Raw genomic sequence first — 14,949 nt, 5'->3', positions numbered from 1 at the left:
TTTTTCTTAGCTCATCTGTTAGATGTGTTATAAACACTCACACAAAAGAAACCTGTAGAAATGCTTTTATGATTTCCCTTATTCAAACTTTATTGTTTCTGTATATAAAGCACCGTTGGGGTTTCATTTGGGAGTTCTTATTTCAACACTTTTATGGTTTTTGGCAACTTTAAGGTTTCTGTGGTTAAAACACAGGAGACATGGCTCAAGGTTTCTCTGCTGGTGGTGATTTGATCACTGACAGCTGCTGTATAGCGACACTTTGTGGCTGATCTCCTCCAGGATGCGCTTGGCTGTTTGCTCCAACACGGCCAGCGCCTCAGCTTTCTCCTTCAGGAGCTGCTGGTTGGTCTCGTAGGAGTTCTCCAGCTCTAAAAACAAAACAAAAAAAATAATCGTTTTTGAAAAAACTCAGAATTTTCTTTTTCTAAAGTGGAATGATAATAGCCTACAACTAGTTTGAATTTATTGTGGATTTTTTCTAATCAAAACAGGGCCAGAATCATACAGGCTCAGTTATATCTCTTTACCATCATGAACATCTGGTGAAATGTGCCTTTACAAGTTGCAGAGAAACCATACACCATCAACAAGCTACTGGCATCTGGTTGGATTTTTGACACCTCTTTTTGGTTGAATTGGTGGAACTTATGTAAATCAGTTGGATTCCTGGCACAGTCCGGGCTTTTAAGCTTGCTTTATCTATTCCAGAACCAGTTATGGTATGTGTTTGGGATCACTGTCTAGTTGGAACACCCAGTTGAGTCCAACTTCTAACCATCTGACCCAAGTTGTCCCCCTAGGAAAACAGGAAATTGGTTTGGATTCAGGAAATGTTCACCTTTGAGTCTCTGCAGCTTGCTGCTGCTCTGTGCGATCAGCTCCTTGGCTTCTCGCTGCAGATCGTCTGCTTTCCTCCTCGCTTGCAGCACTGACTCTCCTTTATCCTCCACTTGGTCCTCCACCACCTCCAATTTATCTTTTAGGTCCTCGTCAAACTCCTAAACAAACAAAGCCCAGCAGAGATGACAAAATTAAAGTCTAAATCGTAAAAGTAAGCTTCTGTAAAGGATTGTGGGTTGGCAAATGTTTGAGACCTTCTGAGCCTCCTCTGCAATCTGTTTGGCCCGCTCAGAGACCCGCTCGGCCGTTTCCACCTTCTGGTTCATCTCGAGGTTGTTCTGCCTCAGCAGGCCCAGTTCCTGCTCCAGCTCCAACAGACGACTGGTGGCATTGCTGAGCTTCAGCTCTGATTGTGCCGTCTCTGACTCGACCTAAAACACGCATCCACGCACATTTGAAAAGTAATAGGGCTTAATATTGGATTAATTGATATTTGATGGAGTTATTTTGAGGTTTTATTCCTTTTTCTCAGTCAAACTCACAGAGTTAAGCAACTCTACGGTTTCTTTTGTGTTGTTCCGAGCCAGCTGGATGGCGTCCGCGGTGATGCTCTGAGTACGCTCAGTCTCTTCCAGGACTGTCTTCACTGTGTCTGCGGCCTCCTTCATATGTGATGCCTTCTCACTAACGGGAAGAAAACCATGGTTAGCTCCTGTGATCTTTTCTTTTCTTTTCTCCAGCATTCTGAGTTCAGTTTATGTGCCAAGGGGGCATATCTGAGCACACTAAAATAAAAATATGGCATTAGCAAATAGAACGAATGTTGGTAACCCTAACTGACCTAAAATAGAGAAAAGGTTAGTCTGATTTAATTTCAGACACAGAAAAAATGGTTTTGTCTTTTTATAGTGTATAAATTGGGTTTTTAAGCCACTTTATACTATAGGACTCTAACTCATATAAGTATGAGAATGATAACATTTCACTAATATAATAAAAATAATTTTAATTATTTTATGTTGGAAGTAAATTGCTATTAAGCATTAAACACCTGTCCTATAAATTGGACATTATGGATCACTGGCTTAAACTTTTTGGCCATTTCTGCTGCTATATTATTCTTAGTATTTAGTTTTTTTTCATCCAAAACTGCATTTCTCACAAATTACTGCAACTGTGTGAGCTCTAGTTAGTGTTTTAGGTTGTTTTTGTCTTCTTTGTCTGTACTGCCAGAATTCTAATAATTAGGTTTGTGTATCATTTATAGTTGTCCCTGTAAATAGTATAAGTGGGTTCGTCACACTCTTTTAAAGATAAATATGAAACCATTAGGAAACCATTTGAAAATGTTTCTATTTATTTGTAAAGATGACTACAAACACTAAATTAAAAAAAACCCTGAGCGAGGTTAGTATAATTCATGTATAAAAGGGGTAAAAATAAAAGCCAAATTGAAAATGATCAGCTCCTGGTCTAAATGAGAGTGACAAACAGCCAAAACCCAAAGAAAAAACAAAAAACTTTTAAAAACCTTTGACAAATCTGTCACTCTGAAAGATTTAAGACTTTTGCACAATTCTGCAGAAGTATAGTGATCCCTAATCTAAGTTATGGAGTTACCTTGCTGATTTGGCCTGACGTAGGAGAGACTCTGCACTCTGGATGTCCTCAGCGCTCTGACTGAGGATCTCCTCCACACTGGTCAGAGTGCCGACCTTCTCCCGGATCTCATTGGTCAGCTCCTGCAGTTTCTCTGCCGATGTTGGCATCTCCAGAGCCAGCACCTCATTGGCCACTGCCTCGATCACAGAAGCATCTGCCTTCTCATCTGGATTATCAGAAACAAATTATTTAGCTATCTGAACTGTGGTTAGCTGAAGAGATTAGCGACAAACTCACTGTTCAGAAGATCTCGTATCTCTTTGATGAGGTCACGGAGCTGCTTGTTGTTCTGTTCTACTGCCTCTTTGCTACGATTGGATGAGATCAGCACCTCCATAGCCTTAGCCTTGGCCTCCTTTGCACGAATGTTTGCTTCCCACACCTGACAGTAAATAAGTCCTGCAATCAGCTCTCATTACCTGACTTTAAACAGCATCCCTGCACATTTTCTGTCAGACTTCCAGTCTTTTCCAGGGATGGATGGATGGATGGATGGATGGATGGATGGATGGATGGATGGATGGATGGATGGATGGATCTGGAATCATGTCTGGGTAAACAAGTAAAAATTTAATTCCCTTCTTTGTAAATAAAAACATTCATTCACCATCCTGGAGAGCTTGTCCACTTCCTCCATAGCCTGCTGGATCTCCTGGTCCAGGTTCTGGGAGGTTTTCAGGGCAGTTTGGGAAGTTGTGACAAAACCACTGCAATCCTCTCCTCCACAGTGAGGTGCTCCGTTTTCCCTGACACAACCTAATCCACCGCAGGAAGAGCAGCTTTCCCCTTCAGCTGAACTGCCACACATCTACACAATCATCACAATAAGTGGTTAGTGAGCAGCTAAAGATAAAGAGAATGTTCTGTGTTTGCCTGAATCAGTCTTCCAGTGTCTCTCACCTTCTCACTAAGCGGGGACAAGTCAAACTTCTCCAACTCTTCGGCCAGTTTGTCCAGCTTCTGAGCGTTTCTCTGGTGTTTCCGGTCAAACTCCTTCTGACTGCTGCTCAGTTTGTCCTCAGTGGCTTTCCGTAATGCAGCTGACTCCTCCACAGTGTTGCCAGGAACACTGGTTGCTTCCTTGGAGCGTTTCTCTGCATTTTGGGACTCAATATATGCAACAGAAATTGTGCTCATGGCTCCTGCAAACCATAAAGTTGAAGACTCAGATTTTTCTTTAAGAAAACAGAACAAAACTGGTTTGTTTTTTAAATTAAGGATTATTTATATCTACATGATGTAGTTCCTTCCATTAGATTTAAAAGAGAAAGTAGCAACTAGACGAAGCTGATCGATCCACCTGATTAACTGATGACCATCAATCAGATTACCTCTATAAAAACAGAGTGAGCAGCCAGGTGTGTGGATACAATGCCAAGAAGTTGCAATTGTCGCTGCCCATCAACCTTAGAAGTGTTATTTGACTGTTTTCAAACAAATTAAAGTCCATAATTTCCAAGCGAAAGAGATTATTGTTGCTAATTGTCCAAGAAGTAGACACCCCAGCAAATTCACCCAAGGTCAGACCGTGCAAAGAGAAACAAGAGCTCCATCGCAGACTCTCCGGCACTCAGTTAACATTTTAAAAGTTAAAGTTCATGACAGGGTGATGGGAAAAAGGCTGACCAAGTATGGCTTGTTTGGAAAGATTAAAGTAGAAGGCCCCCTCCTTAAAAAGAAAAGGACTTAGGTTTGCAAAGCTGCATCTGAATCTACCACATTATATCTGGAACAACGCCCCCTGGAAAGACGAGACCAAAGTAGAGATGTTTTGGCGATGCACGTGTTGAATTGGCTCAATTAAAGTCCAGATCTTAACCTGATTTAAATGCTGAAGAATTTTGGACTAAACAGCCAGATTTCTTTAAAACATGCTAGACTTTAGAGTACTACAGAACAAATCATGTTAGAATTATGGGGAAGTTCAGTTCTCACCTTGGATGTTGGAGTTTTTGATGTTGTGCACCTGCTGTCTGAGCTCTTGGATGTACTGCTCCAGCTTGCTGGCCTCATCAGTCAGTGCATCTAAGCTGGTTTCTGTGGTGTTATTGTTCTTATAGGCAGTGATCAAGTTCTCCTTGGTCATATTCAGTTTTCCATTGAGGAACGACATCAGTCCACTGAGAACACAATGAGATCTTAATGAAAGGTCTGTAAACATGTTCTGAATTTTTCTTGTTTACATATTATTACATACGTAATCTGATGCATCAGGTCTCGGACATTTTCCAGGTTCTCTGCAGCAGTCTTGTTTTCCACAATCTCCCTGACAGCCCTGGCGTTTCTCTCCAAACTGCTGACCAGTTCTTTGTATGGCGCCGTCACTCCGGTGGTTAGCAGCTCAGTAACTTGGGCCTCCAGACGACGAGTCTGATTGGTCAGCTCGCCAACGACAGTGTCCCAGATGGAGAAGCACTGGTGGCAGGGTTCACAGGTAGGGAACTCTCCCTTGTATCCCCTGGCACATTGGTCACAGCGAGGACCTGAGAAACGATCTAAGCAGGTACACTGCCCTGTGGCTCGATGGCACTGCTCGCTGGATATTCCCCGGGAGTCGCAGTCACAAGCTGGATTCAGAAAGAAATCAAGCAGACAATTCTGTTTTTAGGCTCCCTGTTCAACAATCCCAACTATTTATACCTTCATGGCTTTTCTGAAGATTCATTTCTGGAAGTTAGAAGTTACCTTTTAGGACTTACGGGCTACGTTTGGGTCTGTTTTATGTGGTGAATCTTAACCTGGTATTTTCTGAAATGTTGTAAGCACTTTCAGGACCTCTGCACTTACTTTTTGGGACTCCCAAGTTACGTTTGTTGAATTTACAGGGTGATTGTGTGGATCGCACTGTGTTATGCATTGCCTTGTAACCTGGTAATTTCCTGAAACTACCTGTTTCCTGACTGTACTTACAGGGATATTATAGTTGCTTTCCAGAACTTAGAAGTTATTTTACTGGAACTTACAGGTTACTTTCAAGAATTTCCAGGACACTTTTTTGGGACCGGTCCATTTTTAGGTAGAGTAGAATTCAGTGGTTACTTTCCAGAACTTAAAGATTACCTGTCCTTAGTTATGTACCTGAATCATACAAGCTATCTTTGATAACTTAATGAAATAAGAAATAAGGCTTTGCAGAATCGACTGTTGAAATAAATTGCAAACAAAGCTGAGCTATTGCTCAAGAATCTCTGGCTGCTTAGCATAAAACTGTGGGGCGACTTCATTTAAATGTTTAATCTACAGTGAATAATCTTAGACCTGAATACCAAAAAGGTCCTATGACGTCTCAAGTTTGGGTCTTTGTACCAAAAATAAACAAATAGGGTTTCTCTTTCCTGCTTTGAGAAGGAGGATGATTGTGAGTCAGGCAAAAGGAATTCAGAGTTTTAAACATCTACACAACCATTGCTGCTCCACCGAAATGTAAAAAACTGTTTCTGTCATGATAACATATTTCATTTGTCTTCTGTCTAACATTTACAATCTACACATAGTAACTAATGACACAGCAGACAACATTTCTCCCACTCATTTCTCACTCCGTTCCCATGAAACAGGAGCATTACCGAATCATCGGTGCAGATAGGAAGCAGCATACAGCTGGTCTAACAGCTCAAGAGACCAGGATGGGTGCAGCTGGAGTACATTACAAATCCTGGGACCTCTGAGCGTTGGTCCGTGACAAAGCAGGGATGCTTGGGAATATTGGAAAACATTTGGTTTCCATGGTCTGTCCCTTATCTATCCCTTTTCTTGCGATGTTTTGAACTTTTTCGGTTTCTTGCTACTGTGCCACACATTGGGGGAAAAAATTGACTCCTCATTAGCAGTTTGTTCAACAGAAACCCCAGCTTTCTGAATGATGGCTTTCTTATTCAGTGCTGCTGACCCACTGTTGTTTTCTGGGACAAACACATACAATTGCCTCACAAAAATGAGCGGAAAACCTCATTTTAATGAATATTTATTTTATTTCTATTTAAAAATACTTTTTTTTTACGATATATTTATTATTTATGTGGAGATTAACTCACTGAGTTTGTCCACGTTATCTGATATTGCTAATCCCTGGATATTGGATGATAATTTGATTTAATTAGACTGTACCTGACTCGAGTTAGAATCATTCGCCTAAGTAGCTTGTTGAGGACTGGTCTTGCTTGAATAAATTGGATCCAGTTGGATTCAAATTGTTCTGATCTGGATTTTTCTTGTTGGATTGGACTAGAATAAATTGGATTAAAATACCGTATTTTCCGCACTATAAGGCTCACTTAAAAACCATTAATTTTCTCAAAAAATGACAGTGCGCCTTGTAATCCGGAGCGCCTTATATATGGATCAATTGGTTAATTGGTTGATCCATACTGGTTGTACACGGCGCTCTGTCAAAATGTTTCAGTACGACTGGTAAACTACAAAGCCGCACCGCTTGCAGCATTACGGCTACCGTAGTCAGGGGCGTCGCCGAAGTAATAGCGGTAAACACCTGTACTGTGCTTACTCCTAGTCCGACACCACTTGTGTGTGTATAACGATCCCAAAATTGCACCTTTCAAGAGACACGCTTACGATGCTGAGTTCAAACTCAAGGCTGTCAGCTACGCAGTCGAACATGGGAATAGAGCAGCAGCGAGAGAATTCAACAGTTAACGCTACTATATTGTGAATGTACTAACGTTTGATTTAGTGCATCAAACGTGTTTACTGAATCAGGGAAAAGTTCCCTTTCACGTTTTAACTAACGTTTGATTTCAACTTCAACTTCATAGACTCCAATGCATTCCTAACGTGCGGTTGGCTCTATTCAATAGATTTCTATGTAGAGGAGACCTTACCATGAGAGTGAATGGAGTTATCAGAACGCTGGTTTGTAGTGTATTAATAAAGTTTGACTGACTGACTTATCTGACTGTTTTGTTGACATTCTCTTTAGCACAGCTCCATCTAGTGGATGCATAACGCAACCCCAGTCATACGTTTGACTGCAGTAGCCTCTATTCTATGCACCTTATAATCCGGTGCGCCCTATATATGAAAAACGTTCTAAAATAGGCCATTCATTGAAGGTGCGCCTTATAGTGCTGAAAATACGGTAGTTAAAACTTAGATTGTAGGTATTTAAAATAATATTTATTTTGCTTGACAGAAAGAAGGTTCCTTAAATTCAACTGGGTAAATCTGATATTTGACTTGGCCTGTACCTAATTGGCCTGAACTACAACAAAGTAGATTTCATTCACATGAATTCGACTGCATTCACCAGGGTAAATAAACCATGTAAGAACAGATTAATCTGTCTCATATGTGCTGTAAATGCTTGTGATGAGTGATAAAGTCCTACCGTGGCATTTGACCTCTGGATCTCCCCAGAACAGCTCTTTGCATTCTCGACACGTCCTGCCACCGAAACCTGGTTTGCACACACACTGACCCGTAACCTACAGGAAGGACGCAACAGAAATCTGGTCAGTTCATAAGATTTGAACCTCTCACTGTGCAGCTGCCGGACATTTTCTGCATGTTTCAAGGCTTTTTGTTTCACAAATGGAAAGATTGGAGCTTTGCAGTTTGTAAGCAACCAGCTCCACTGAACAAAATGTGTATTCAGTTGTTCCACTGTGTATTATGAGACTTCCTTCCTCTGCTGGAGAGAAGCCAGTGAACACAGAGACCCAAATGTTTTTGAGTGGAAGCCCAGATTTTTTGTGTGTGTTTAACGAAAACAAAGCAAAAGGAAAGCGGAAAATGGAGGAATTCCCTTATAGCTGGAGTCAACATTTCAAAGGAGCTACACAAACACAAATCAATGTGTTTAGCTGGGAAGATAACAGAAACCTTGTATCAGTTGTTTGGGAAAAAATTCCCCTGTTAGTCTTCATTTGGAAAAAACTTTGGCTAAAGCAGCTCATTAAAAGTTAGTATTTAGTGTTTCAGTTTAGCTTCAGGAGCTTTTGTCTGCATTTGGATTTTTATTAATAAATGTTTAACTCTGTTATTTCTGGGTCATTAAATTGGTTTTGGATCCAGATGCCAACCTCCTTTCTTAGATGCTCCCATTTTCCAGTCATTTTTCCCAAAACTCAAAATCTTAATCGAACTGCAGGGGCGTTAGGTGGAAACTTGAATGTTCTGCTTGTAGAGCTGATGTGTAAAAAAGTGTAAACCTTTGCTACTTTAAGGTGTTTTCAACAAGAAAGCACCAGCAGAACTCCCCATCACTGCCAGGTTGTCCAGCTTGGCTGTGATAATCTAGCTTTCTTAGCCTGTCTCCAACTAGTGATCATTTGTTTTGTGTTTCTTTGTACCCAACAACCACCAACGTGGAACGTACCTCCCTCTGAGCCATCTAATGACTCCCTACTTCAGACAATACCTACCTTGGAAACTCACCTCATTCTAGGGGAGCCCATCACTGGTCCCACACCCCCAACCTGCTTACCCCAACTCTTCTGGTCACCCTTCCTTATCAACAGGAACGACCAGAGAGCACTCTGTCAGATAAGAAATAATTTGTGCTCTCACCTCCACCTACCTGCTTGCCATATACCTTCTCGGTATGTTCCTGCATTTTAGTCAGAGAACAAAACCCCTGACCACCACAGCTAAAACACAAACTCTGAAATGGGAAAATCCTCATCCTTAGCGAGAATATCTAAAATCAAAAATGCAGTTTTCAATCCAGCGTCGGACTCACCTCATCACAGGAGGATCTGACAGAGTGGACAGGGTCGCAGTCACAGTGTTGGCAGCCCGTCCCACCGGCGATGTTCCATGTATTGGGAGCGCACTGGTCACAGTTCTGTCCGACCACATTCGGCTGGCAGGGACACTGACCGCTACGCTGGTCACACTGGCAGTCATCACGGGATGAACAGACGTAAGGTGCCGACCCCATCGAGTTACACATGCACTCTATGAAAAGAGCAGGTTATTAATATTATTCACATTAGAGAGGTGATTTAGTTATTTCTTATTTCTTTATATTTACTTCTAAAGAGCCAGATGTTCTTGGAATCTCTTAAAGTGGTCTTCAGACTTTCCGAAGGTCTTACTAGTTTATCCTAAAACCCTTACTTTCCAGAGCATTGAGGTTGCAAGTCACCACATTATAATACACCCAAACCAGCCTCTGAAAGTTCCAGGAAACCAAGCTGTAAGTTCTGCAAAGTAATGAGACCAAGTTATACCTGATGAAGACCAGCCCCTGAAAGTAACCACTAACTTTTTGAAAGTAACCTGTACACTCAAGCAGGTCTGGACCTGTGTTCTAAAACGTTCTGAAACTATTGGGTTACAAGTCACTGCATAAAACAGTCCCCTAAAGAACCATGTATGTTCTTTTAAGCAACATGTAAGTTCAAGGTATGTAACCAGTCAGTTACATAAAAGTAACCTGCAGTTTTAGGGAAAGTAACCTTAACATTTTGGGAAGTGTCCTTAGGATTTAGGATCACTGTCCGTATTTTCCAGAAAAGAGAACCAGAGTAGACTCTAAGTTCTTGAAGTCGCCTCAAAAGCCAACTCACTGAAATTGCCATGCGAGATTCAAAAGGTAACCTTTAGCATCTAGAAACAAAAGGTAACCTATAAGTTAGGAAATGTAACCTCTAATTTTCAGAACATACATCTAAGTTGTAGAAAGCAACTTCCTGGAAAATAACCTCCAAGTTGTTTGAGAATCAAATTGTAAGAGCTAAACTTTACCCTCTATTAAACTTTGTTACATGTGTTAGAAATGAGGCAAAACTGTGTATTTGCAACCAGCTTCAAGCAACAAGGTGCAAGAATACATGGAGGAGAGCTGGACTTAAAACTGAAAATTGGACAGACTGCTGATGATCTGTTCTACATAGTCCCCAAAATATCTGGCTCCTTGGAAGCGAAACATAAAAAAGCAAAACAAAGCCTTCTACACAGTTTTGTCACAGAGATAAGCTGAATTATTTTCATGAATTTATGCTCACTCCGGCAGCTCTGTGTTGCGGCATTGCCGTAATATCCCGGTTTGCAGTGCTGGCATGAGTGGCCCTCCGTGTGATACAGACATTTGAGACAGGCGCCGGTGCGGACGTCGCAGGATCCCGGGTTGTGCATGTCGATGTTGTTGTTACAATCACAGGGCGTGCAGCGGCCTCCGGGAATGAGAGGGTTTCCATAATAACCTGGGGCGCACTCATCACACCTGGTTCCTGGATGAGGAAAGAAAATTGAATAACACAAGAAGATGCAAAAAAGTCAATTACAGGGGGGCAGAGGAGACGTTTCTGTTAGCAACATCTTTTATCTGTGTGAGTTGAACACACGATAATAACAAATCTGTATAAGCACCTTTGTAGCCATGGCTGCACACACACACCAGCTGATTGGTTAAAAGGTAACAGCTGTCCGCAAACTGCCGACCACTGCGAGGCCCGTCTGGACACATGCAGCGACGACAGTGGCCCCCTGATCCTAGCTCTGGGTCACCATGGTAACCATTTATACACCTGTAAAAAAGACAATATTTACCGACTTGTCTCAAATATGTTCTGCTGAGTTTTAGAAACTCAAAGTTTCTCATAAACTCCAATTAACTCCAATTAACAGTATGTATTTATGTATTATTACTCCACTGCTTCTTATGCTAAAGGATGCAACAACAAATGGCAAAATATTTAATACTGTCACTAACATTAAGATTTGAGATCTTTTCCCTTATTGTTGTTACATTGTACCTCTCACAGTGATGTCCGGTGGTGAAGTCTCTGCAACCCTGACACTCTCCACTCTGAGGGTGACAATACTTGCTGTGGCCGTTACATTGGCACGGTCGGCACTGAGGGAACCCCCAATAACCTGGCAAGCAGTGGGAACACTGGCGTCCGGTGGCTCCAGCTACGCACTCACACTGACCGGTTGATTCGTGACAGAAAGGAGTGACAGAGCCCAGGGGGTCGCAGTCACAAGCTGGGGGTTAAAACGGCCTTAATGAGAGGAAGGTTTGGACACCACGCAGCAAAGTGGAGGGATTTGTGACACTCACATCTGCAGCCAGCAGGAGTGAACAGGAATGTAGCCGGAGCACAGTGGTCACAGTTTCTACCAACCACGTTGGGTCGACATCGACACTGACCACCGCTTGGTTCGCACACAGTGCTGATAGAACCCTGAGGATCGCAGTGGCAAGCTAGGTGAAAAGAAAGGAGAAAGGACAGAAACACAAAAATACGTGGTTTCTAACTTATTTACAAATATAATAAAAATAATAAAACCTTTGTGTTATTTGTACTCAGCTCCCCTTACTTAGATACCCCTAAAAATAGGATCCAGAGCCAGTTGCCTTCAGCAGTTATTAACTAGCAAACAGACCTGTGTCTAATTTAATCTCACAGCTATTTTGTGAAGGCCTCAGAGTTTGTTTCAACCAGCAGGGAACACGCCATCCTCAAAGCGAAACACTGGGGGTGGCAGCATCATGCTGTGGGGCGGAGTTGAGCAACAAAACTTTAAGGATTTCACAAAACAGCTGCATTTTGACTGGTTGAATTTCTATTTATTAGTTAGGTCAGTTCAACAGGCAATTGGTTGCACTAGATTTTATTTTGGGATATCTGAGTAAAGAATACAAATGCACAGATTTTTTCAGGACTTTCATTGGAGGAAAAATGTGAAAACCATACATCATATAAAGATAATATAAAATAACAAAACACTTTGCAGTTTGTGGCTGTAACATAGCTAAATGTGAAAAGGTTTAGAGGGTATGAATAATTTGTAGCTATCTGGAGGTATTACATTATTTTCTGTTGTACTAGGCGCAGTCTTACTTTTGCTTTGTTACATTTTCTTTCAGATTTGTTTCGTTTCAGTGCGTTATGGACTTTTTTTTACATCCTGTTTCTAATTATAGATCTTGTAAAAAACAATAAAGAGAATACAATTGCAAATATTGACACATTAAAAAACCAAAAAGCCTCAAAAAAACAAAATCATCTCAAAAAGATTGATAAATGACCACTTCAACAATAAAACTAAAACCAGGAGCAACATACTCATGGCTCCTTTGTGCAGCAGGGCAGAGACGCTGAAGATGTAGTCATTGCAGATGTCCGTCATCGGGCTTTTGATGACGCTCCGGCTGCTTTCCAAACATCTGTAGCGCTGGAACGTATCCCACGCTTCCGTACCATCTGTCCCATGAAACATTTCCATCTCTCTGACCCGGGGCATCAACACCAGCTTAAAACAGAGCAGAGGGTTATGGGAGTGTGTGTGAGCAATGTCAGATAACCTTTTTGAAATTCTTGGATCTTCTCAGGGGGCTTTCTAAGGAAATAAATGTTTAGGAAAAATGCAAACATACAGAGTCAATGAGCGTGTGTGGATTCTGGATGTAGCTGTCCGATGAGTACAGCGGGAAAGTCAGATGGATCGTGTAGTTTAGCCCTTTCTCTAAACACACCGGACTCACTAGCAGCACGTGCCTGCAACACACCTCCGGGTCAGTTTAGCGAGGATCATAACACCAGGCAGGTTATGCAATAAACCCCTGTTTCACCTGGATCCAGGTGGGAGAGAGATCGACTGCTCATCTCCACTCTGGATGGAGTCGCTGCAGTGAGCAATGTAGCTTGGAGGGTTGAAGACGGGGCGCTCCACTCGAAAGGTCACCTGCTCCCACTGCTTCGGCAGCTGCAACACAAACATGTATAGATATGCTTACTCTGTGGTGTCTTTGAAACATCCTGAGCTCATAATAATTCATAGTCATGAAGTTCACAGTTAGGAGAGCTGCAGCAAAGAGTTAGGTTACCATAACATCCATTAGATGCCAGCTGGTTGTTTGGGGGATATGCCAGAATAAAGCCTGACAAGTGTAAATGTGTGGAGTTTACTAAAGTTTGCTCTGAGTGGTGAAACTCATCAACAACCACTCCATAAAATCAAAGTTCATTTTAAAGAGAAGCACCTCATGCCCACTGTTAGGTACGGTGGAGAACCTGTGATGCTGCGGACAAGTTTCTTTAATAAAGGCCCTGGGAAACTTGTTGAAATCTTTCAAATACAACTAAATTTTCAATACAAATCTGACAAGTAGGAACCTAAGGCTCACAGAAACAAAACAAAAAAACCCGTTTGTATGTCACCTGTGGCTCGTAGCGAATAAGAATGTCATAATCCATTGACTCAGGTATGTTGTTGACATTGAACTCTATATACCCTCCTTCAGGGACATGAGCAAAGCCCATTCCGGTCCATGTGGGGCTTCGGTCCTGAGGATAGGCCCTCGCAAGGAATGTGACTCCCTGAGATACAAAAATAGATTTTTCAAAATGCAGGTGCAGGTAAATCAGAAAAGGTAGCAACATCAAAAATATTTTCATACACTTACTGGTCCATGTTGGGCCTCCTCGGCTTCATACGTGTAGTGATCCAAAGCAATGAAGTAGAATCCGGATTCCACCTGATCACAGCGGCGTCCAAACATGTGCTCCCGGCACACACACTGCCCTGAGTGGGGATCACAGCTATGAAGAGAGAAGTATAACAAACTGAAACATTAGCCATAAAAGGCATCTTAGAAGGCTGTATGTATCAAAGAATGAGGAATATATAATCAGCTAAATGTGAATTAAGATTCAAATGGAACTGTCAGCATTTATAAATGGGGTCCAAATCCTCCTTAAATGAAAAACATGGACACATACGAACAGAGTCTTGTGTCTGTCTTCTATGATCATTTTCTGTGTATTTCGGTCCGTCATCAGGGAGACTGTGGATGTGCTCCCAGGTGCAACAAACAGAGCAATCTGAGTAGCGTTGTAGGTCCTGTGCTTAAATCCCATAGAAAGTTTCCAGCTTTCTTCTGGGTTAGACAGCAATTTGAGTTTTATCAAAAAAGAAAAAGAACAGACCAGTTTACAATAGCGTTTCTTGCTCTACTAAATCCATGGAAACGCAGATGTCTCTTGCCTCCCTTCAAGACTGAGTAAAAGTCATCATTGCAAATTTGGTGCCCTATAACCGAATTAGCTACTCTACAAACTATTATCTGATTTGAAAGCTCAGCTAAGCTAAAACCAGCTAATCTTTGATGTTTTCAGCTAGACCTACTTGTTGTTCACCGCTCCTCCCTGGTCACAGTCACATGGTCTGCAACCGTCCATGTCATTTGACAGACCCCAGTGCTCTGGCTGTTTATAAAAAAGGAAAACAGATGAGTGTGACTCGTACACAGGGTGAAATTATCCTCACTGAATGTGACTTTATGACTGGAATCGTACCAAGCACTCATTACAGTTTTGACCGGTGACAAGTCTTTTGCAGAAGCATCGTCCTGTGCCTGAATCACAGGGGTGTCCTCCTGGCATTGTTCCCAGTGCGTTGCAGGTACAAGCTGCCAAAATATACAATGAAACAATGCAGTAGCGCATCTTTAACAGCTTGTTTCTGTCAGGATGT

At 41.9% G+C, this 14,949-nt stretch overlaps 1 protein-coding gene across 1 annotated transcript in view; it reads right to left on the bottom strand.

Annotated features, from left to right (window-relative positions):
• Positions 1-64: 64 nt before the first annotated feature.
• Positions 65-14,949, bottom strand: part of lamb1b (laminin, beta 1b) — a 29,177-nt gene continuing 14,292 nt past the window's right edge. Inside the window, exons 11-33 of the mRNA XM_047389986.1 lie at positions 14,772-14,884; positions 14,602-14,681; positions 13,880-14,015; positions 13,635-13,793; positions 13,046-13,179; positions 12,851-12,971; positions 12,540-12,726; positions 11,531-11,674; positions 11,223-11,454; positions 10,837-10,994; positions 10,473-10,697; positions 9,203-9,420; positions 7,850-7,946; positions 4,703-5,072; positions 4,441-4,625; positions 3,406-3,647; positions 3,113-3,313; positions 2,743-2,887; positions 2,464-2,671; positions 1,386-1,527; positions 1,098-1,274; positions 842-1,001; positions 65-371 (exon numbers count right to left, since the gene is read on the bottom strand). Of these exons, the coding sequence (XP_047245942.1) occupies positions 235-371; positions 842-1,001; positions 1,098-1,274; positions 1,386-1,527; positions 2,464-2,671; positions 2,743-2,887; positions 3,113-3,313; positions 3,406-3,647; positions 4,441-4,625; positions 4,703-5,072; positions 7,850-7,946; positions 9,203-9,420; positions 10,473-10,697; positions 10,837-10,994; positions 11,223-11,454; positions 11,531-11,674; positions 12,540-12,726; positions 12,851-12,971; positions 13,046-13,179; positions 13,635-13,793; positions 13,880-14,015; positions 14,602-14,681; positions 14,772-14,884 (3,971 nt within the window). The 3' untranslated portion in view covers positions 65-234. The remainder of the gene's footprint in view (positions 372-841; positions 1,002-1,097; positions 1,275-1,385; positions 1,528-2,463; positions 2,672-2,742; positions 2,888-3,112; positions 3,314-3,405; positions 3,648-4,440; positions 4,626-4,702; positions 5,073-7,849; positions 7,947-9,202; positions 9,421-10,472; positions 10,698-10,836; positions 10,995-11,222; positions 11,455-11,530; positions 11,675-12,539; positions 12,727-12,850; positions 12,972-13,045; positions 13,180-13,634; positions 13,794-13,879; positions 14,016-14,601; positions 14,682-14,771; positions 14,885-14,949) is intronic.

This window comes from Girardinichthys multiradiatus, chromosome 17 (assembly GCF_021462225.1).
Source record: "Girardinichthys multiradiatus isolate DD_20200921_A chromosome 17, DD_fGirMul_XY1, whole genome shotgun sequence".
Classification (NCBI taxonomy): domain Eukaryota; kingdom Metazoa; phylum Chordata; class Actinopteri; order Cyprinodontiformes; family Goodeidae; genus Girardinichthys; species Girardinichthys multiradiatus.
Note: the sequence above shows the minus strand (reverse complement) of the source record. Positions and strands in the feature narration are given on the sequence as shown.